Source organism: Pelobates fuscus, chromosome 1 (genome assembly GCF_036172605.1).
Source record: "Pelobates fuscus isolate aPelFus1 chromosome 1, aPelFus1.pri, whole genome shotgun sequence".
In the NCBI taxonomy this organism is placed as follows: Eukaryota; Metazoa; Chordata; class Amphibia; order Anura; family Pelobatidae; genus Pelobates; species Pelobates fuscus.
In genome coordinates, this window is record NC_086317.1 from 257,568,154 (window position 1) to 257,591,023 (window position 22,870).

General features: G+C 41.4%; 1 protein-coding gene across 1 annotated transcript in view; it reads right to left on the bottom strand.

Moving 5' to 3' along the window:
- Positions 1 to 247: 247 nt before the first annotated feature.
- TMEM120A (transmembrane protein 120A) overlaps positions 248 to 22,870 on the bottom strand; it is a 36,013-nt gene continuing 13,390 nt past the window's right edge. The window contains exons 3-12 of the mRNA XM_063444572.1: positions 18,585 to 18,698; positions 16,803 to 16,862; positions 14,926 to 15,021; positions 14,438 to 14,527; positions 7,406 to 7,471; positions 6,359 to 6,420; positions 5,528 to 5,620; positions 4,160 to 4,224; positions 2,548 to 2,616; positions 248 to 647 (exon numbers count right to left, since the gene is read on the bottom strand). Coding sequence (XP_063300642.1) covers positions 534 to 647; positions 2,548 to 2,616; positions 4,160 to 4,224; positions 5,528 to 5,620; positions 6,359 to 6,420; positions 7,406 to 7,471; positions 14,438 to 14,527; positions 14,926 to 15,021; positions 16,803 to 16,862; positions 18,585 to 18,698 — 829 coding nt within the window. The 3' untranslated portion in view covers positions 248 to 533. The remainder of the gene's footprint in view (positions 648 to 2,547; positions 2,617 to 4,159; positions 4,225 to 5,527; positions 5,621 to 6,358; positions 6,421 to 7,405; positions 7,472 to 14,437; positions 14,528 to 14,925; positions 15,022 to 16,802; positions 16,863 to 18,584; positions 18,699 to 22,870) is intronic.

The following is a 22,870-nucleotide window of genomic DNA, read 5'->3' on the forward strand; positions in this document are numbered from 1 at the left end:
AGCTGATATGGTTTTTAGTGGGCCCGGGTAAGGAGCACATGAACACTGTAACCCATATTTACACGTTTTGAAATTTCACAAATTGAATAAAATGTTTTTGCTTTTTTTTTTTTTACATGGTAGACTTAGGATTGTCTCAGTAAAGAATATGGTGTTTTAATGTGGTGTTTTTGATATATATGTACTATTGAAAAAAAAAAAAAAAATTATATATATATATATATATATATATATATATATATATATTTTCAAAATCCCTACTACACCAGGATTACCAATCATGACTTTCTGTAAATGTTCATGGTAATTCAGCAGTAGGTTATGGCCAATAAAGAACTGCAAGAGGCCCTCACTAGTAAGGATGAGTAATATCTCATTCGATTTCATAACTACTCAACTTAGCAGAGTAGAAGATATTGAACGTCTGGGGAGTCTAGATTATTTTAATAAATATGGACCAATGGCAATTGTGGGAGAGAGGTTTATGGATTGTACATAACGGTTCCATTCCAAACAGATTGCAACTTGTGTCATCACTTTGTCTTCTGATCTTCGTTTTGCTTCTTTAATTTTTGATGGACAACACGTAGGGTGGTAAAGAAATTGCCCAAAAAGTGAATGAGAAATGGAAGGCCACACATGATCACCTGTACACAAAACCAATAACACAACATTAGTAAGCCATTAATAGTACATCTAACAAAGTGTTTACTATAGAAGGAAAGGTGCAAACAAAAATAAATTAAAAATCCATGTACCACTTATTTAGCCCTTCAAAATATTACCAGGGCAATATACTAAACAGTGAAATGTCATAAAAGTGAATTTCGACTTTAGTCAAAATGAGCCAAACTGCCAATAAAAATAACTTGAAAGTTTTTTTCCAATTTGGCTATTTTGTCCTAAAATTTCAATGCGAACAATTCACACTTTACTGAATAACCCTATTTGCAAAATGTGTTGTTAAATATTCCTGGATGACGGAAAGCATAATTAGAGGTAAAGTAGAACTTAATAGTACAAATATGCAACACTGAACTGTATGTAGAAAACAGAAAAGAAATTCAAGAATGGTTAGCAAGCTAGGAAGTGTAGACATGATTTCCAAACTTTATTTCCAACTATTGCAATCTGCAATGTCTTTAAATACTCAGCAATTTTAGATTCAGTTCCTATAAGCACCTTATATCGCCAAGAGAAACAAACAACTAGATTCTTGAGACTTACTATTTGACATATTTTATAAATGCATTTATCAGGTCTTCCTCCTGAGGTGTAAATTTTTATTTTTATACACAAACACATAGATGTTTGTAATATACATCTTGGAAAGGAGCTATGTATAAATCTGTTATATGCATTAATGCAATACTATAGTCAACAAAACAACTTTAGCTTAATGAAGCAGTTTTTGTGTATAGATTATGCCTCTGAAATCTCACTGCTTAGTTCTCTGCCATTTAGGAGTTAAATCGCAAATGTTTCTGATTATACAGCCCTAGCCACACTTACTCTGACTGTTCCTGACAAAGCTTGCATTAAAAACAAAATGCTTTCATTTTCAATCAGGTGTAACTTACTTAAAACATTTTATTTCCTGCTCTGTATATTGAACTATAATCCCTTACAGGAGGGTACTGCAGGGTCTAGCAAGCCATTAACAGTGCAGGAGATACACAATTCTAAATTAAGCAGATTTTGCAATAAAGTGAAGACATTAGATGACTCTTTACAGGAAGTGTTTAGGAAGGATATGCAAGTCATTTGCAGGGAGGTGTGACTAGGGTTAAATAAACAAAGTTATTTAACGCCATAATGGCAGAGAATTGAGAAGTGATACTGCAGGGACATGATCTAAACACTAAAACTAGTAACTAAACTAAGAGGGAAGCCTTACAAATAAAGACGCATACTAGAAGAGAGAGCATGATTTGAAGGTTGATCATGGAAAATGAAAGTAATGGAAGCAAATACTATTGAACCAAAAGTATTTTATCATTATGATCAATTGGCTACGTTTATCAAGCTCAATTCATGGGCAACATTCTAAAAAGTTGCTTCCATGGACACTGCTTCACTTTTAGAACATTTCCAAAGGTTTTTTTTTTTTTTTTTTTTTTTAATAAGCATGTTCTGTGTTTCTATTCATCATAAGTAATGCACTGCAATAACCATTTCATGTATGAATTAACAAAGCAACTCCAATATATGAGTGTGTTTGTATAATTAACAGGACATGTCTAAATATAAATAAAATAAAATGAACGGAGGGTAAACTGGGGGTAACGCATTGCAACCATAAACATTTGATACTCATTGTAGCCTGTAGGTCATGTAACCAAATATATATATAGTCCCATCAGTCCATCAATCCTAAATTAAAGTGGAGCAAAGACAGCAGAGTGTTAAAAGGGATGGAATGGGATTTGTTTTTTCATCTGGCCCTAGCTGCAAAACAAGCAAACTAAGTAACACAAAGGCAAAGAGAATATAATAGGTTTACTAATACCAACATTACAAGGAATAATTGTAGGTTCAGTTATTTACCTGCCATTCTTTGCACTTGGGATGCCTGGCAAGCTGGAAGAGTGTGATTGCATTGTACAGCTGCCAGAACTGAAAAACAAAAAAACAAAAATAAAACCAGCCAAACATCAGGGCTATTTAGTGCTATAGAAAGAATAAAGCCACATTTTATTGCCGTATCAAAAAGCTCTTTTTAAAGCGGCCCTCAACCTTTTACCAAATAAAACTGAACAAAAAGACACTTCAAGCACCATACTTTGCATGGGATATTTTTTAAAAATCACTGCACTCTTAAGCCCGCAACTTCACTCAAATAGGTCATATGAAATATCCTTCTCTGCCTATACAAGTCCTACCTTGAGAAGGTTCCTTCTCAATTAAACCACAGCTTTCAGAAACCCTTACTGTAGCCACAACACACTCAAAAATGGATGGAATAAGCATAACCATCAAACCAAGTTGTGGGAGCAGCACAACTGGCTCAGTCACTTTTTGGTCTTGGCATAGTCCACTGCAGCATCTTCAAAGCTTTTGGACAGTTCCTGCAAATGTAGGGACATCAGATGAGATGTTCCTGCATTGGCTTTTTAAAATTACTTTAAAGGACCACTCTAGGCACCCGGACCACTTCAGCTTAATGAGGTGGTCTGGGTGCCAGGTCCTTCTAGGGTTAACCCATTTTTTCATAAACATAGCATGGGTTAAGCCTTCCCCCTATGTCCTCTAGTGGCTGTCTCATTGACAGCCACTAGAGGCGCTTGCGTGCTTCTCACTGTGATTTTCACAGTGAGAGCACGCCAGCGTCCATAGGAAAGCATTATGAATGCTTTCCTATGTGACCGGCTGAATGCGCGCGCAGCTCTTGCCGCGCGTGCGCATTCAGCCGACGGGGAGGAGAAGAGGAGGATCGGAGGAGGAGAGCAGGAGGAGATCTCTTCGCCCAGCGCTGGAAAAAGGTAAGATTTAGCCCCTTTCCCCTTTCCCCTTTCCAGAGCCGGGCGGGAGGGGGTCCCTGAGGGTGGGGGCACCCTCAGGGCACTCTAGTGCCAGGAAAACGAGTATGCTTTCCTGGCACTAGAGTGGTACTTTAAGGTTTTCTTTTGGCATTATCTAATGAATACATCTTTGAACCATAAAATACCACCCAATTTGCTTTCCTTTTTTAAGAGAATCAAATGGTTAAGAAAATGTTTGGGGAAAGAATATGACATTAACATGTTGTTCTACGCTTAGTTCATGTAGGAGAGTTTTTTGATATCCTTAACGAATTTAATTTAAAGGTCTCTCACTGAAATAGAAGGGGGAAAACAACTCTGTCAAATGGGTCGACATGTAATGATTATGTTGGTGTGAGCATCCACAACGCAAAAAATAATTATGGCGCATAGTGTTTCTAGCTTAAAGGGGAAACCAGTTATGTTTACAATTGCATGAATAGTCTGTGCAAATGTAAAGTAGTGACAGAAAAGTAAAAACTGCACATAAAATATAAGTGGGGTCACTTTTTACGTAGTCTCCCTGTAATGTTCTACTTTCTTGACTCTATGTTCAAGCATATGTGCAAGTTATGTTATTGGAGTATGGATGAATTAACTATGGGGAATTAGACAGATATGACACAAATAACACTCACCTGACCATAAAAAAGAAACGGGAGAAGAAAGGTCAAACCCCGCCACATCCAGGACTGGAAACCCTCTGTAGAGATAAGTATCGCTAGGTCATTTCACTACTAGGATTGTTGCTACTATTGGATTACACGCTACAGGGTTGAGAGATAATTCTTATATAGGGTAATTAGCCATTCAGGAATTATCTCTCAACATCTCTCTGTGACCACATGGAAGTCTATTGGATATTTTGATCAGTAAAGAGCCACTCTGATACCATGGTGCCATTTGAACGATTTTCAAATGGTTTACAACAGAAGTTCTGACCCTGGGTGTCCATCAGGTTGTCCCCTCGGTTTTCTTGGTTAATAGGAATGTATTGACTTGTGTGGTCAGAGATAGCCAGAGAGCACCAGCTGACTCAACTTGTAACAGAAAGAGTACATAACATTACTTACAATGGATGACTAGTGATAGGCTGAGAGCATCAGCGTAAACTTTTAGCCTGTCCCTAATCACCCAAGTCAATGCATCCCTGTTAGTCAAGAGGAAGACAGAAGATGCAATATGTGGGGAAAATAGTTTAAGCACTGTAAGGCAAGATGGCACCCAAGGACTCCTTAACTTTATTGAGACAAAGTTGATATGAGATAAGAGTTAAGGCTAGAGTGTTCTTTTAAGATGAACATAAAGACGATAGTGGGACAAACATTTTAAAAACTCAGGCATTAACAGGCATAATACAATAGGTAGAGGTAACGATGATAAAATGTCTCTCTATTGACAAGCAATGATGCTTTGAGACATGAGATTGCTTAGCCATTAAACACCGTGAGTCCCAAATGTTCCTGGGTGCTTGCCCCTCCTGAACATGACAGCCTTACAGGGAGTCTGGGGTGAGCCAGTTACAGTGTATAAGTGATAACAAAATATTTCATACTGAAATGGTGCACATAAAGGATGGGGTCCTTGGACCATGAGCTCTTCAAAAAGCTGAAGTGGTCATGGTACTTTGAGTAAGTGTGGCTCACTTGATTGTAGCTACACTCAATATCCACTCATCTCTTCTTCTTTCTGCACTGCTTGATTTCTGCTTTGATGGAAGAAGCATGGGAAGGGTCTTACTGACAGATCACAGGAGGAGGTGTAGCTCCCTTTGAGTTGTTATAGGTAAACTAGGCTAAAACTGGGTACAGAGCAGAAAGATAGAAAATATATGAATGAAAATGCTGTAACAGGTGCTCTAGTGCCTGGTGTGTATGGTCATATTCTGGATTCTTAAAAAAGGAAAAACCAAAATGACTACGATTGACCGTTGCCATTTGTAGCTAAGCAGGATATCTGAGAAGCTTTATGATGGACACCTAAATCTAGAGCCTACTTGTACTCACCCACTGTCAAATCCATGTTGTGCCGTTCTCCGAGAGCCCTCAGCCTGTAAAGACAACCACTCTGGTAGTAATACTGCAGGAACTGGACAAAACCTAAAAGGTACAAGCAACAGATGAAAGGCAGTGCAGTGAGAGAAAGAAGTACTCTAAAAACTTCTACTGATGCTAAAGATTTAGACTAGTATCAGCACGCAGAAATTTAAAGGACACCAACGTTCTTAGTGAAGTGTGGTATCAGGAATCCAAGAAATGTTTAGTCGAAATAGCTGAACTGAAAACATAGCTGACTTGGAGAATTTTTCCAAATTGGACAATCTTTTGGCGAAAATGCTGAAATCCAGTATACACTTTAGTTAATAGCAGGACAGACGGTCACATTTTGGTTCAGATCAATTGTGCCCATGATCATTTTGGAAACAACTATTTGGACTAACCAAAAAGCTGTGAAACTGCTAAATATATAGTTTTTTTTTTTTCTACTGCTCCTAATTTTTTTTTTCCTATTTTGGTCACTTCTCACTTGATCTGTAAATAAATAACATTTAATGGCTGCATCCTAACCAACAATCATCTTTTTTTCCCCCTGTCAATTATCTTTTTTTGTTTTAAATCCCCCAGATGGAATGCCGAATCACCAAACAAATAAAACGGCTGGCCCACTGCCCGTTTTTTGTAACGCAACACGTCCATATGGTATTTTAGAGATAAATTGCAGTTTGATTTAACAGAATGCACAAGTCTAGTATATACTGAATAACCAAAGAGAGTTTTTAGGTTCGACGAGGCAAGATGGATCTGGCTTCATGCTCAATATTTAGAGAATATACTTACTTTGATACATGGAGAAGGACAGATATTGGTTTCGGAACATCTGATACATCAATCCATCTGGCCTGCAACAGACAATATATTTTATAGTTAATTCCCCCTGTCTAATGGAAAAAGATCCAGAACAAATGTGTATTGATGCCCACTTTTGTATTGTGGTTATTTTAACACTGTGTCAAACAATGCTATTTCCATAAGAAATGTTCCAATGTGTTATCTTTGTGTCGGGCCAAATGTAAAGATGAATATGTTTAAAAGTACAGGGGGAGAAAAAGGGGATTCAGATTATTTATAAAATATTTTGCCAGGAAGGATACATTGAGATTTCTCTCTTTTTCAAGTATGTCCTGGGTCCATATATGTGTTCTATACAGATATCTACTTAATGTATTCTATATGAAGCAGCTAGGAGTTCCTTTGCAACAAAGTTGCCTAAATGTTAGTCATAGTGCAATGTTCCTTCGAGACAGTAGGCAATCTTAAGCTTTTACTTGCAGCTAGTTAAACACGAGTTGAATAAGGATTTCAAAGCCATGCATAGTCTACATACAGTTATCGAATCATGGCTTAATTAGAATATCTCCAAAATGGAGATAAAACAAAGGGAATGTTAGGAGTCCTGAAGATAAAATTCTATAATTGAAACGTCAAAATTATATTTATACGAACTTGGGCACTATTAGAATAATGTAACACCTTGATGCTCTAGAATACAACTTTCAGTAGGATTTTTGTATTCTCATGATGCTTAAACTTGTGAGATCAAGTCTCCATCCAGGGATCCTACCAATTTTCTTTTTGTTTTTTTGTATAGAGTGAGAAGTGAGACCTTGTGCCGGCACTTCACCCGAATTCTGGAGCTCCATTTTTTTTGTACTTTGAGGTCAGTGAAGGGTTGGAGGCTCTGAGGCCCCAATAGAACATAGAAATACTGAGCATATCCCTGCAGTGAACTCACACACTTTTCTACCTTCTGTCAGCATACATGGACTAAATAGTTTAATGTAAGTAGACAACATGGAGCAGTAGCTCTATTAAGTATGAACATACCATGTGAGCATGACTCCTGAGAGGAAAGTGGAGACATAATGATTCAGGACCCACCAGCCTTTAATTCTAGACACAGAAAAAAAGGATGATAAATGGTATAGTCACTTCATGGAATTTAAATACCAACAACAACTTAAAAAAATAATTAAATGTGAATTATTTATTAAAAAATTCAAACTGAAGGCCAAAGTAGCCAAACTGAAAACATACCCGACACAATTTTTGCAGTTTGGCTATTTTGACCTTCCATTTGAAATTCATTTTTTAATTCTTTAGTTAATAACCCCGTACGTAGCCTCACAATCCATAACCATATAAGAAACATTTAACATCTTACCTAGCTCTGTGATAAATATTAAAGGGACACTATAGTCACCAGAACAACTACAGCTTAATGTAGTAGTTCTGGAGTTTATAGCCTGTCCCTGCAGCTTTTTCAGTGTAAGCACTGCCTTCTTAGAGATCAGTGCGGCACTGGAAAAAAGTGAACTCACCATTTTAAAGTAAAGAGAGACATAAACAGACATTTTAACACTACAGTGTCAGGAATACATTTTTGTATTTGAATTCAAGATTTGAATTCTAGAGTGCCAAATGTGGGAAATACCTTTTACTTCAACGTGTTGCACTTTCCTACATGGAACAGATACATCTACATCCATAAAAATGCAATGCATGTAAACATAAAATGTTCCAGAGGAAAGTAGATGACTTTAGTGACCAAAAACCAAAGCCATTTGAATAAAACAAAAACAAAACTATGGAGCACACAGCTGGAAATCAGTTACTTTGCAAAGCAGCCTTTTCCTTAGACATACTATTAGTATTTAACCAGGAAGGATACGTTTTACCATTTTTTAAGTATGTCATGGAGTTTAAATGTTATCAATATCCAACATAATAGATGGGCTGTTGTTGCCTAGAACCTTAACTTTGAGATACCACAGTGTTAACACTAACCATTGCGTCCTCACCAAGCTATGATGGGATAGCCTCCCATTGATGCTTGATATATAAGAAACACATGTTCAGTGCACAATACATGTTCGCTCCACATGAGGTAGGTGGCAATTCGTTACTTCGTTCAATAAATTACAAATGTAGTTTTTTTTAAATTCAGGTAAGTAGAACAGTTTACAGTAAATGCAAATATATATATATATATATATATATATATATATATATATAAAATTGGATTAGCCATATTAGTCCAGTAAACAAGATGCCAAAATACCAGAGTATTGCAGTATGCAATGATACCTTTTTATTGGATTAACATAATATTTCAAAGACAAGCTTTCAAGAGTTTTCCTCAGGTCTGAAATATTGTTAGTCCAATAAAAAAAAAAAAGGGGGGGGGGGGGGGGAAAGAGAGAGAGAGAGAGAGAGAGAGAGAGAGAGAGAGAGAGAGAGAGAGAGAGAGAGAGAGAGAGAGAGAGAGAGAGAGAGAGAGAGAGAGAGAGAGAGAGAGAGAGAGAGAGAGAGAGAGAGAGAGAGAGAGAGAGAGAGAGAGAGAGAGAGAGAGAATTCCACCTTGTCAGGGGTCTAGTATAAGCTACTGGGTGTCTTTTCAGTTGCTTACATTAGGCTTTTTAAGGACTTTTTATTGGTTTATTCACTTTGTGTCCCTGTGCCCAACAAGGTCCACCTGGGTGTCACCCTTGTTGGGAAGCTTGCATAAAAGGCCAGTGTGCCTCCATTAAAATTCTGTTCCTGCTTACCCTCACATGAGTCTCATCTCATGTGTGGGGGAAATGGCTGTATCTACCCTGGGGATTGCTATATCACAATATTCCCCTGGAATTATAATCACCAGCTTTTATAAGAGCTGTTCCTGCTTCGCTCTCTGGGAGTAGGAGAGGTCTGCCCACTGGAAGCTAGATCCTGGTCTTGCGTCCAGGATGGGTGAAGGACGGCGAGACCCCGGCGCAGCTGCATCGCTGGAAGTGGGGTCTGCAGTGCTTATGGTGTCTGGTGGAGTGCTGGAATTCCTCGGTGAGCACTAGGAGCATCGACTGGCGGTTGCACTCGGTTGGGAGTCCCAGGCGGTCCGTCACAACAACCTACTGCTGGTCTGGTTTATCATTTTTTATTCAGATGTCCTCTCACTGTTCTGGAGTTGGTTTAGAATTTTCTTTACTACAGAATTAACTTCCTTCAAGTATAATCTGTATAAGTGAGATAATGTGCTATTTATTATATTCAGTCAAACTGGTATTTGATCCCTTGGGGACCTAGAGTTTGGCAATCCCTCTAATGTATGTCCAGGATGGTATGCTTTTGGTTCATAGGGGGTTAAGAATCAGAATCTCCCAAAAATTCCTCTATTGTGAGTTTCTCAAAAACGAAAATCTGCAATAAAGTTTTTTTTCTTAGGCTCAGATTCTCCATGTAATATTGATGCTGGGTATTGCAAGTATTTTAATTACCAGTGGAAGGTCTCTACCTGGTTTACTATGTCAGCTAAATTTGCTACCAGAATAACAAGGGAAATTCCTGAACATGAAGTCCCTTTACGGACCTCTGTTCTAATATTCAAGGGGATTCTTCTAGGTGTCCTTCTATCTAGACTTTGCAATCAATGTGTGGCCTTAAGCTGTGGAGTCATCATGTACAATATGATACTGTAGCTGGTTTATGATAAACATGGTCTGTACCTAGATCTATACAAGTGATGGTCACGCCTAGCTTTGCATTGATGTAATATCTGCAGATATAACAAGCTGCACCACAGGCTCTGCCTTAAGTCCTTCATAACTATCTGAAGATAAGGTCAGCTTAAGTATGTAACCGTTTGTTCTCATAAAGACAACTGAATACTATTCTACTGATGTGTCTCTTGCCACAATGTATCATGTCACCTTTTCATTGGTGTCCACCTATTACATTTTACCTACTTCTATTGATCAACAGTCTCTAATCATTTTGATTCTACAGTATTTTAGTCTTTGAATGTATGTCCTGATAGTGTTGGCCTACATTTCCTACTTGTAATTTAGTAACTGTCACAATTTCTATTGTCCGCCCTGATATCCTATTATCTGAATGATGTGCTCCTTCTTGCCTTTGACTAATAATATGTACTGTGTGTGATTGGTTTCCACCTCTCCTGTAACTGATCATTACTGTATCAAACATTCATTCAGAGTCTGTTTACAAAGTATAGTCATTGTTGTAATGTTTTTTTCTTTTTTTTTTTCTTTATTTTATTTGTGCAAAGGTGAAACACGTGGTTTAGCACTGCCACAACAGCAGGTGCAACTCGGTGATATTCATAAAATAACATATGGCAATAGAGATTAACATAGCACATTTTTTTAAAAGGTAAATTAGCAAACAAGTTTATGTCTAAATCGTTAATAAATGAGAGATATGCATATAGATTAATACAAGCTAGGCGCAAGCTGGGTGACTATAATTGTCAGTAGTTTAGTTAGGGTGCTTATACAGTCGCTTTTCTAAGCTTAGTAGTTTAGTTAGGGCGCTTATGCAGTCGATTTTCTGAGATTAGTAGTTTAGTTAGGGCGCATTAGACAGTTGTTTATCTGAGTTTAGTAGTTTAGTTAGGGCGCTTATACAGTCGCTTATCTGAAATTAGTACTTTAGGGCGCTTATACAGTCGCTTGTCTGAGCTTAGTAGTTTAGGTAGGGCGCTTATACAGTCGCTTTTTTGAGCTTAGTAGTTTAGTTAGATCGCTTATACAGTCGCATTATTAGTATCAAGTTACATTGCAGCATCATAAGTTAGCATAAAGGGGGTCAGCAAAAGTGAAAATCAAAATAGAAAATACAAGTATTGCAGTTTTACAATGCTAGAGACATCTCTTACATGGCTGCGTCTAGCTAGTTGCATGGGAAGATACATGCTTTAACTGTTAACTTAAGTTGGACAAACAGGTATATACATCGCTCAGCTATATCGATCAAGAGGGCAACTTAAAGAACAAGGGAAAGTTCTGTAGGTGAGTAAGTCCTAACTTGTAGATGGTGGGCCTTCCCTGGTAGGTGAGTGGAAAGCACAAGTCCAGTGCGTTTAAGGTCCTAATATCCATGCCTGTCATAGTGTCATGCGGGGGTTCATTCCCAGCAGCACCGGCTCGATAAGAGCGATCATAGGCGGGCCTTCCCGGCTGGCCTTGTTGGATCCTTGTCGCTGCTTGTGTAAACCCGCGTAGGTAGGGACGGTGGTTCTTCAGGGTTCTCTCATGGAGCCGTGGCTGTATACTGGACCGGGGTGTCGGTAGCTTCGGTCGGGTGACAGCCGCCTCTCTGTATGGACGCATGCGTTTTATGGGTGAGTGGTGGCGGCGTCTCCGGCGCCATTTATAGGGCTGCCTCGCCGGGTGTCGCGTCAATGTGGCGACTGGTACTTGGAGAGATCTTGGAGGGCGGGTAAGACGTGAGATAAGTGGGGTTTCCTTTTGGTCCCGTGTCTTGTGTGGGGTCGGCCTCCTGATGCTAGGAGCTCTGGTACCTGTTTTGCGAGTGTCCATTTTGTGAGTGGGGGTTTTCCCCTTCTTCTCCTTGCACACATGTGTCGGTCTCCAAAGCGTTCCGCCAGGCGAGGTATCCTCTTGCGGAGACCACAGGAGAGCCTCCAGTTTTTCCCAGACTGCCCGGAACATGCGTTCATATCGGAGCTCAGTCTCCCTCCTGATCGAGTACATGGCAGTGGAGCGCGGGTCGACCGCCATTTTGCAGGCCTCCCTCACGATTGCTGGGCTTTCTGGCCCTGTCGCTTGAGCCTTGTGTGGCCGGTTGGTCTTGCTAGGCTGGACCGGGATATCCCCCGCCGGTCCTAGGGGGGGGGGGGGGAACGGTGGCTCCGAGACTTGTTGTCCTCTGGTGTCGGCAGCTGGATAGCAGCCGCCTCTCCTGCGCCCATGAAGTCAGTAGGCCTCACCGGGGTGTGCGGTGTAGATCGGGTTGATTGACGCTTGGGTTGCATCTTTTTGTTTGTCCCGACTCCCCCCAGCACCCGGTGGCCCTTATCTGGCTTTTAGTCGCCGTTTCAGTAGGGTTATGATGATTATTCAATCGCTGTGTGCAGGAGCTGATAAGGGTTGCTGCCGCTCAGCGGTTCGGCCCCGCCCCCCTGTTGTAATGTTTTAATGACACTCATATTTCTCTACTAGGCTCTGCCTGAAGTTATGCCTGTGACAAGGTTCTGATTTTAAAGTGTCATCCATTGGGTATTTAATCTATATTAGAGGACATTAACGTCTATTTTTTTTTTTTGTCACAACAACAGTAGTATGCAATCTTATCATGAAATACAAGTGAACAAAAGGCTGTACATTTGCAAGAACAGCACATTTTCAATAATTAAGATATAGACCAAGTCTAAGCTAGGGAGTCTAAAAACAATAAATGATTTTATAATAAACTTTGCGTATTACAGGCTAGAGATACAGGTCTCGATAGGCAGCGTGGCTTGTTGGTACAGTGAGCGTAACTTTCTAGATGGATAAGAGGATAAATAGAAATAAAAAATAGAAATATTAATAGGAGAGACGAAAATTCACTATTGTATTCTGGTGTGTCCCACAGGAACAGGAGGTAGGGATTAGGTTGCATAGGTTAGGGCACAGTTACCTTTCAGGGGAAAGCAGAGTGCTCCTGAAATAGCGGCCACCCAGAAGATCGCCTAAGGCTGGGCAAATTTTGGCAGTGGGTGATAGTTGGCTTGAGCAGGCAGTGCCCCTTCATGTGAAGCTCGCCAGTCCCAGAGGGAGGGTGGGCTATAGTGTTTAAGTGTCTGCGCTATTATTTTATACAGATAGCAGAAAAAGTGCGTCATCTCGTGGTCGTCGACCATTTCGGCAATACCTCGTATTTTGTGTCTTCTTGTGTCTTCCAGGGCATCCATTTTGATCTGCAATGCTCTGTGGGCTGCCTGGAGGCTTTGAATTTGCTCATTGCTATTTTTCTGTTGATGGGCCACTGTGGAGAGGTGTTCTTCAGTTGCCCCTACTCGGGTTGTGACCGCAGCGATGTCTTCTCGTATAATATCAAGGTCAGCATTAAAGAAGGCACGAATGTTGTTCATGAGGCTGATAAGTCCTCTGTTAGTGGTGTGGATGTATGACACACTGTGTGGGGGATTTTGTCAGGGGCATCCATGATTTCTTCGGAGGAGGAGGTGTAAGGAGAGTCGAGTGGCACCGCAACTTTAGGTCCAGGCCTCTGTTGCAGGAGGTCACCAATGTTGCGGGAGCCTTCCCCGTTCAGGGTTTTCAGCTTTTTAGTTTTCTTCCCCATATCGGGTAGTGGTGTTAGGCTTGGTGTCTGCCGAGATCGGGTTGTTAAACGCCTTGCGGTTTATATCTGCGGGATATACAATAAGAGCTCAGCCGCCATGCATCTGCTCCCTTCGGTGTCCAGGCCACGCCCCCATTAACTTCTATTTTTGACAATGTAGGTCCATAATTTCTGGTCAGTTACTTTGTTTTAAGGAGGTTCTCCTCTAATCTATTTTATTATTGTACATAGCAAGAAGGGTGCCTTATATCTTAGAGTTTGTCTAGTATTGGTCTAGCCTTGTTACTTTTATAGGTTTGTTTATCATGACCTTAATTCCTAGATGGCACTATGATCCTCCAGGATATTAAATGTTAGGGAGTTGCTGATCTAGCAACCTCTAAGTTGTAAAGCTAGTTACAAAGACTGCGTGTTGGTAAGGGGGTGGATCTATTTATACCAATTTCAGAGTTCTATTTCCTGTCCTTTCTGCTGTGAGGGGAGGAGCTAACTCATTAGGATATGCTGCTATCTATGATCAGAAAAAGAAAAATGACGGCAAGTATGAAAAATATGACACACACGGGAAAAAGAAAATACACCCTCTTTAAATTCTATGGTTTTGCATAAGAGGACATAATCTATTCATTATCAGGTCCTAAATTTGGGTAAATACAACTTTAGGTTGAACAACAACAATTGACATATTACCCCGTGTCATAATTTAACAAAAAATAATAATAATGGAGATTAGAGCAAGAAAATGTAACACAACTTGAAACCTTTTCTAACCTTGATCCATTGTTGATTAAGATGCTTTCACGTATAGTTAGCGTGCAGTAATACCAAACCAGCAGAAAGTTAAACACAGCATCTGCCACTCTGAAACACAGATATGCATGGTGTATACATGAATAGATTGCTTTCCAAGACACAAAACGTATTATGTAATAGACTATTGTAGTCAACTGAACAGTTAATTTCAAAATTCAGGCTTAAATAGTCAATACAATTCACTACAATTTGCTGTTTAGTGCATAAGCCCTAAAGGACCCAGCATTATTAAATAACCGCATCCATTTTAAGTACTACAGCAATAATATATCATGGAGTATTCGACTGTCCTTAACGAGCTAAACGAACAGTCATCGTCTCACTATATAATTTCAGTCTATATTTTCAACCAAAACCACAATTGTGCAGTTCGAAATCCGTTTGGATGGCAAAAGAATTCCACCTCGTGCTCGGAGAGTCCAAGCGAAGTTTATGATGCAACTTACCTTGAATTCAGAAGGAAGCGGCATATAAAGGACAGGACAATGAGAATCATAGTGAGATACAACTTGAACTTCTCATACTCATCCTTGTAGGCAAACCTGATAGGGAAGTGAGAGAGACTTTATATTAGAGATCCTCTAATAGGATAATTTACCTCCAAGTTTGCTCAAAGCACTGGAAAAAGTGCACTGCATTATTAATGTGCAACAACCATGGTATGCGCAAGTTTAATTAATGTAAAATAACATTACATTTCATAAATACAATGTGCCAGCAGAATTTAGAAAATGTATAGATTAGGAAAAAGATATTTAAATATAGGTCCCCCTGTCCACCAATTTTTTTTAAATTCTTTATTTTTCGTGCAAGTGGATATAACAAACCAGTGCGTTGAGCCACGACAGTCCTGCCGCACAATTTTATAACTCAATACAAGTAACATAGGGTTTTGTGGAGGTACATTGTGCACATTTTTGTTTAGAGGGGCTGATAGGTTATAACGAGGATCTAGTGGATCTAGTTCGAAAAAGGGAGAGTGGGATCCACTCGTCTATGTGGGGTTCACAGCTCTCTAGTTGTCGGGTCGTGTGGCCAAAGATATATGAAGGCCTGGATCTTGTTGGTTAGGTGTTGCCTTCAGGTGCTAGTTAGTCGTGATAGGGACTTGGTTCTGCAAGTCAAAGAGGGGTCGTGTAAGTCGGCCAAGTCTGTAGCAAGTTGGGCTGTATCAGGGTCCCTTCAGGTGTTGTTGCGCTGCAGTCTAGGTGTTTTGTGCTTGATGTTTTAGACTAGGTCTTGAATGGGTTGTAGTCATGTAGTGTGCTCTTGGGAGTTTGGGTCTCTTCAAGTAGAAGCTTGGGTGGTTTGTGCTGCCTGTCTGGGCCAGTGTGTTGCTGTTTTTAGGCGGATAGCTCTAGGTTTTCGGTGGGGCGGTTGGAGTGGGCTCCTATGCTGGATGTGCCCCTGTATCCCTGGGGCTGTAAGGGGGGACGACGACGACTTAACCACCTCTGCACTGCAGGTGGTGTAGCGTGAGTGTGCTGCCTCAACGGCTTTTGGTCTGTGGGGTGCGTTCAGTACAGTATATTATGTAGTTATAGTTTCAACTGGTGGGACCAAACAGGGTGGTCTATCAATTCTTCAGGGCAAAGACTTATGACAAAGAATTGACAGGGAAAGCAGAAGAAGCAGACTCTTACTGCTCTCCAGCACAGCAGCTCCCTAGCCTGTGTTGTTTTTTTACACAAGCTAAAAATGTATGGAGTGACATGAGAGCCCTTGTCTGTGTCACTTGTCCCCCAACATTGCAGTTGATTGATTAAAACCACTTGCAAAATAGGCATTTTACTATAAGAGGAAAGATATCTCTTCATTTGCTTAACATAAAAGGGACACAGTACCAACCAAGGGCAGAAACTATTCAGCAACCAATAAAATCTGAAAAAACTAACTGGAATTTTGTGTAAATAAAATTGGAATCAATATATCTTTATGGTTAGATATTACATAATAAATAATATTTGCTCTGTCTCAATTGGTATTTATTGAAAAATATTGGTTTAGGGTGCCAATTTTAGCTTTCTGGAAAAGTGAACGGATGTTGAAATGTGAAAGAATAATGTAGATTTTTCTTAATTTTTATAAAATAATGACTCCCATGCTGATGTATTCTATAAAATAGTCAGCAAAAAAACAAAACAGCATTTAGAAAATAATATTGATTTGCAAAAGAGCTAAAGAAAAAGCACTGATATTTTTACATGCAGTGAGTGTAAAATGCTAAAAATGGCTTTAGCACATGGGTGTGAAATAGAAGCAGCAACCAACAACTGTTCAGAATTTTAAGACTAAAATTTAAAACAATGAAAAGTGAGATTACTTAGCCTGCTTGCTCAAGAGAGTCACGTTAACATTCCCCAATACAAGACTCAGGTACAACCTGCAATAAATAGAGAGTTTACTGTATCATACACTTCTTGATAGTCAAGATCAATGAAAGCAGATCTAGTTGAGATCTTCAAGATATGCAATTATATAAGGATTAAAGGGATACACTGAGCACCAAAACAACTTTAGCTTAATAAAGCAGTTTTGGTGTATAAATCAGGCCTCTGCAGAATTAAATCACGTTTGTTTCTGCTTATGCAGCCCTAGCTACACCTCCCCTGGCTATGACTCGCACAGTTTACCTGAAAAAAAAATAAAATTACTTAAGGTTTCATCTTTAGTTTTCGCATAGCTTTTCAATTTCAATTGCTGTTAGGGAAGAGAAAATGCAAAATAAGCCTGCTTTTCATTCGTAGAATAGTCTAAGCACCAAATCTTAAAGGACCACTATAGGCACCCAGACCACTTCAGCTTAATGAAGTGGTCTGGGTGCCTGGTCCAGCTAGGGTTAAACCTTTTTTCTATAAACATAGCAGTTTCAGAGAAACTGCTATGTTTCTAATAGGGTTATTCCAGCTTCTAGTGGCTGTCTCATTGACAGCCGCTAGAGGCGCTTCCGCGCTTCTCACTGTGATTTTCATAGTGAGAAGACACCAGCGTCCATAGGAAAGCATTGTGAATGCTTTCTTATGGACTGGCTGAATGTGCGCGCGGCTCCTGCCGCGCATGCGCATTCAGCCGAGAAGGAGGAGAGTCCCCCGCCCGGCGCTGGAGAAAGGGGTAAGTTTAACCCCTTCCACCACCTAGAGCCCCTAGAGCCCGGCGGGAGGGGGACCCTGAGGGTGGGGGGCACCCTCAGGGCACTATAGTGGTACTTTAATGAAAGAGTTTTGGTGTAAAGATCACACCCCTGCAGACTCACTGCTCAATTTTCTGCCATTTAGGTGTTAAATCACTGTTTTTGCAGCCCTTGTCACACCTTTCCCGCATGGGACTTATACAGGAAATGTATGGTATACTACATATACCAATTAGTGGAGTGCTGTAAAATGAGGATAGTGCAGGGATTAAACTTACCCCATCAATTCAGTGTGACAACAAACCTGAAAATGCAAACGGTACATATGGGAAAAAAGATGAAAATATAAAGTTTATAGTACAGATGGTCATTGACAATAATCGGTGATGGGTAAATAAAATAGAACCACTCCCATGGTCTGGAGCCTATATGTTATTGGCACCGTAAGGTAAACCGTTTTGCACTTAGGGCAACAACACACCACTTTGCCCAAGTGAAATACAAAAAAAGAGAAAGAAGCGACCAAATGTGTGGTACTTTACAGAATATAAGTTATGAATATAGGTAATATAGGTAATATCCTGGCTACATGAGAACTACAGCGCACTGTGGTGCTTGGAGTATTCCTTTACAGTATTCAGCAGTGGTGTGAGTGAGCACCATGACTGTCTGAGTAACTTACTGGTTTGGCAAGACCAGCAGATGCTGCAAAGTCTACGTATTTACAGAAAAATGCAGTTCATTTATTTTTTACATTTATTGTTTGTGAATATTTTAAAGTATTACCTACATAATTCACAAAATAAATAAATAAATAAAAAAAAAAGCATAGGTCAAATCCAGCCTGGAATGCCCCTTATATAAATGTTGGAGTTTTTTGTGAGGCCTGATTTCTTTCCTGAAAATCCTGCTGAAATAAATTATGGTGACACCAGGCTGCCACCTAGTGTCTTGCTCAGACCATACAGATCTTACCCATTCTTCTTAGGAAGGAAGGACTCCATCTCAAAAAATGTCCTCTCTCGTTCTTTGATGTTCGCATGTATTTCTTTAATTTGGCAGTCGCCATTCTTTTCTGAGGTTTTACACCTATATAAATGGAAACATAAGTCCAAAATTAGACATTTAATTTTTCTTTTTTTTTTTTAGAGCAAGGCCTTTCTTCTGTATACGCTTTTAAAATGTCCACAATCTGTTAGAGAGAAAAAAAAACAAAAACCTTTTCAAATGTTTAACTATAGTCACCAATAACGCCTAAGAGAATTTATAAGATAAATCATTTGAAATATTTTTCAAGCAGATTGTGATATTTTAAAAGCTTATCCAAAAGAATTAAATCAAGTCAGTAGTGGCTAATCTTTTTGCATTGCACTTGCTATTGACTAGGTTTCCCATGAGGCAAAGTCATCCATTTGGCTAAACTTTACAATAGAAATCCTCATTGTGGTGAAGTGGTGTGAAGGCAAGGGGTAGCAGTGAATTCACAGGAAGCCCCAAAACTAGAGATTTTAATGTGGAGGAAAATACAGCATGAATAAGGACAAAATCTACCATATACAATTAAGTTGTGTTGGTGGCCAGAGCAGTTTTTTGGACTGTGCTGTAATATATGAAGTAATAGCTGGTCTGTCCAGCTAACATGTACTGTGTGCTTGCTTTGGTTTTAACTCTTTAAGGAAGGAAGCAGTTGTCCAACTTCTAAACCAAAGTTCTATGTCTATATGTAGCACAACATTAAAGGAACACTATAGTGCTAGGAATATTAACATGTATTTCAAAAACTATTGTGTCCGGCTACCTATCTAGGTGTGGTGATCCCCCACCCCCTTCACCTGCCATGTGGGGATTGAGAGGTATTATTTACCTTTTAGCTGACACCACAATGCTCTCCTTTCTGCGGTCTCTTTGACTTAGAGCATCAATGTTGATGATGTTAGCCAATTCAATGCTTCCCCAAATGGAAGGTTAGCATGCATGTGTTGCAAAACACTATGCCAATCAAATGCTGCACTATCCCTAACCTAGCTTTAATCATTACTTTAAACAAACACTAGCCTTAAAGCGGCACTGTTATGGCCGAATCCCGTTTTTTGGTTTTTTTTTAACCCCCTCCCGACTCCACTACATCTAACTGACCCACTAGTCACCCCCAAATGCCCCTAAATACCTATTTTTATTGCGGACATTTCTTCTGCGGTGGCGTGTCTCCATCACCGTAACTGAGCGGGTGAGTCTTTGGAGTTGGAGTGTCAGTTCGTCTATTTGCCTTCTGGAGTCGGTAAGTAAGACGTCTCTTTGTCCCTCCCGGGTTTCCACTGCCTCCAGGCGCCCCTTCATGTCGGTTACTTCTGTCCTCACACCAGCCAAGTCCGATTTCCACATCTCTCGGAGGTCTAGGAGGAGCTTTTTGATATCGCCCTTTGTTGAAGGTGAGTCGTCCGAGTCCAACGTCTCCGACCCATATAATGCGGTGGCCGGGGTCGCGTTCTGTAAGTTCTCATCCTCCATAGATGAATCGGACTCGATGGCGTTTCGGGGCCTACCCTGCGCCATTTTGGCCTGTGGAGCGTGCTGCAGCCTTTCAAAAGATCGCCTGATGTCAGGCTAGTGTGAGCTCTCCAGGCGGGCGTTTTTTTTGTTTTTCTTCCCCATCTCTCTGTAGGGGGTCTAAAGCTTGTTACTGCTAGGTATTTGGGTCTCCGCTCGGTATATTTGTGGCTTTTGGGGTCAATTTTAGATTAGTGAAGCAGGAGCTCCACATAAACATGTCCTGTGTCGACAACAGCAGTTTTAAAGGCCGACGTTGGCTTTTTAACGCATACGGTCGCAAAGTGTAGCAATGTAGTTTACTGTTGTTATATTAAGACTGTTACCCATGCTACACAACAAAATTGTATTTATTTGTAATTAGAAATAAATATTTCACAATATATAATTACATATTGTTTTTGGGATTAGTCACTATGCTTTAATTATGTTCAATTTGTAACAATGAAAATACATCCTGCATATCAGATATTTACATTACGATTCATAACAGTAGCAAAATTACAGTTATGAAGTAGCAACGAAAATAATTTTATGGTTGGGGGGTGGGAGAGGTCACCACACTGTATTAAAGGGTCGCGGCATTAGGAAGGTTGAGAACCACTGCTCTAACGGGTCTCAATGGTCCACCTAATTTGATCAAAACATAAGAACCCTGGATTTGTTTAGTAATCTACTTTTATAAAACTTCTTAAAGAGGCTCATCGTTCCCTCTCACCGATTCCTTACTTTCCCCTTTTAGCATCTTCTTCCTTGCCTCACTCCCACTTTTTCTCTCTTTCATATGTCGGATTTTCTTTTTTTTTTTATTTTATTACTCTTATAAAAAAGGGTCAGTGAGTGTACATACATGTATCAAATGTAGGTTAAAATAGATTAAGTGAAATCATAGCTAAAGTGGAGAATTTTTCCAGTGCATCGATTCGGGCTAAACCTTTAATATCTCTTTCAATTCCTGACAATTTACACTTAAAGCGGCACTGTCATGCCGAACTTACCTTTCCTCAATCTCTTCCTCTTCTCCCCCTCTCTCAGGATCTGTTATTCTTTTCTTCCTGTCTTCTATAGTTTTCTTTAAAATATAAGACAAAGTAGGGACTCTTTGTCTTATGGGATTCCTCCGCTTGACCAGCTCTGACCAGCGGAGGAGCAAAGTGTGCTTCATTTCCGCTGGTCAGAGCAATTTTCCCATGATCCCTAGCTTTCCTCCCAGTTCCCACAATACTTCCTGTCAGTATTGCCGAAAGTCCTGTCACTTAGACAGAACGCCGGCAAAACTGCCGAATTGCATCCTAACAGAATGAGCACCGTTTCTCCATTGGTGTTAGGAAGCAATTCGGTACTTTGTTCGGATCGGAATTTCATTCAAATGAATGAAACTCCGATCCTATTCATTGCTGTGGCTGCATCTTGCAGCCGCTTAGTAGATAACTCCCTAATTCCCACGGTATCAGGGAGCTATCTACTAAAAGGCTGAAAGACCTGAATTGGTCTTTCAGCCAAATTTACTAACACCAAGTAAAAATGACTTGGTATTAGTAAATAATATGCCCCTACTCGCTATACCGCGAGTAGGGGCATGTCTAGTAAGCAGTGAGCAGCCTGTGGCTGCTCACTGTAGAAAAAAAATAAAAAAAATATTGCCCCCCACCCCTAAATGACGGGTGGGGGCCGTAAAGTAAAATAAGGGAGGGAGACCTATTGTCCCCCCCCCCGGCCCCCACCCCTGAGCGGTGGGTGGGGGCCATAAAGATAATGAGGGGGGGGGACCTACTGTCCTCCCCCCCGGCCCCCACCCCTGGGCGGCGGGTGGGGGCCATAATAGTAGTAGGGGGGACCTACTGTCCCCCCCCCCGGCCCCCACCCCTGGCCGGCGGGTGGGGGCCATAATAGTAATAAAGGGGGGGGGGGACCTACTGTCCTCCCCCCCGGCCCCCACCCCTGGGCGGCGGGAGGGGGCCATAATAGTAATAAGGGGGGGACCTACTGTCCTCCCCCCCGGCCCCCACCCCTGGGCGGTGGGTGGGGGCCATAATAGTAGTAGGGGGGGGGGACCTACTGTCCTCCCCCCCGGCCCCCACCCCTGGCCGGCGGGTGGGGGCCATAATAGTAATAAAGGGGGGGACCTACTGTCCTCCCCCCCGGCCCCCACCCCTGGGCGGCGGCCATAATAGTAATAAGGGGGGGGGGGCCTACTGTCCTCCACCCCCCGGCCCCCACCCCTGGGCGGCGGGTGGGGGCCATAATAGTAATAGGGGGGGGGGACCTACTGTCCTCCCCCCCCGGCCCCCACCCCTGGGCGGCGGGTGGGGGCCATAATAGTAATAAGGGGGGGGGACCTACTGTCCTCCAGCCCCCGGCCCCCACCCCTGGGCGGCGGGTGGGGGCCCTAATGGAAAAAAGGGGGGGGGGGACCTACTGTCCTCCCCCCCGGCCCCCACCCCTGGGCGGCGGGTGGGGGCCATAATAGTAATAAGGGGGGGGGGGATCTACTGTCCTCCCCCCCCCCCGGCCCCCACCCCTGGGCGGCGGGTGGGGGCCATAACGATAATGGGGGGGGGACCTACTGTCCTCCCCCCGCCCCCACCCCTGGGCGGCGGGTGGGGGCACTAAGTAAATTCCCCCCCCCCCCCCCATCAAGGTGACTAGGGGTGCCCAAGCCCCTAGTCACCCACCCCCCACCCAAATAAAAAATGCCCCTACCTACCCCCCTC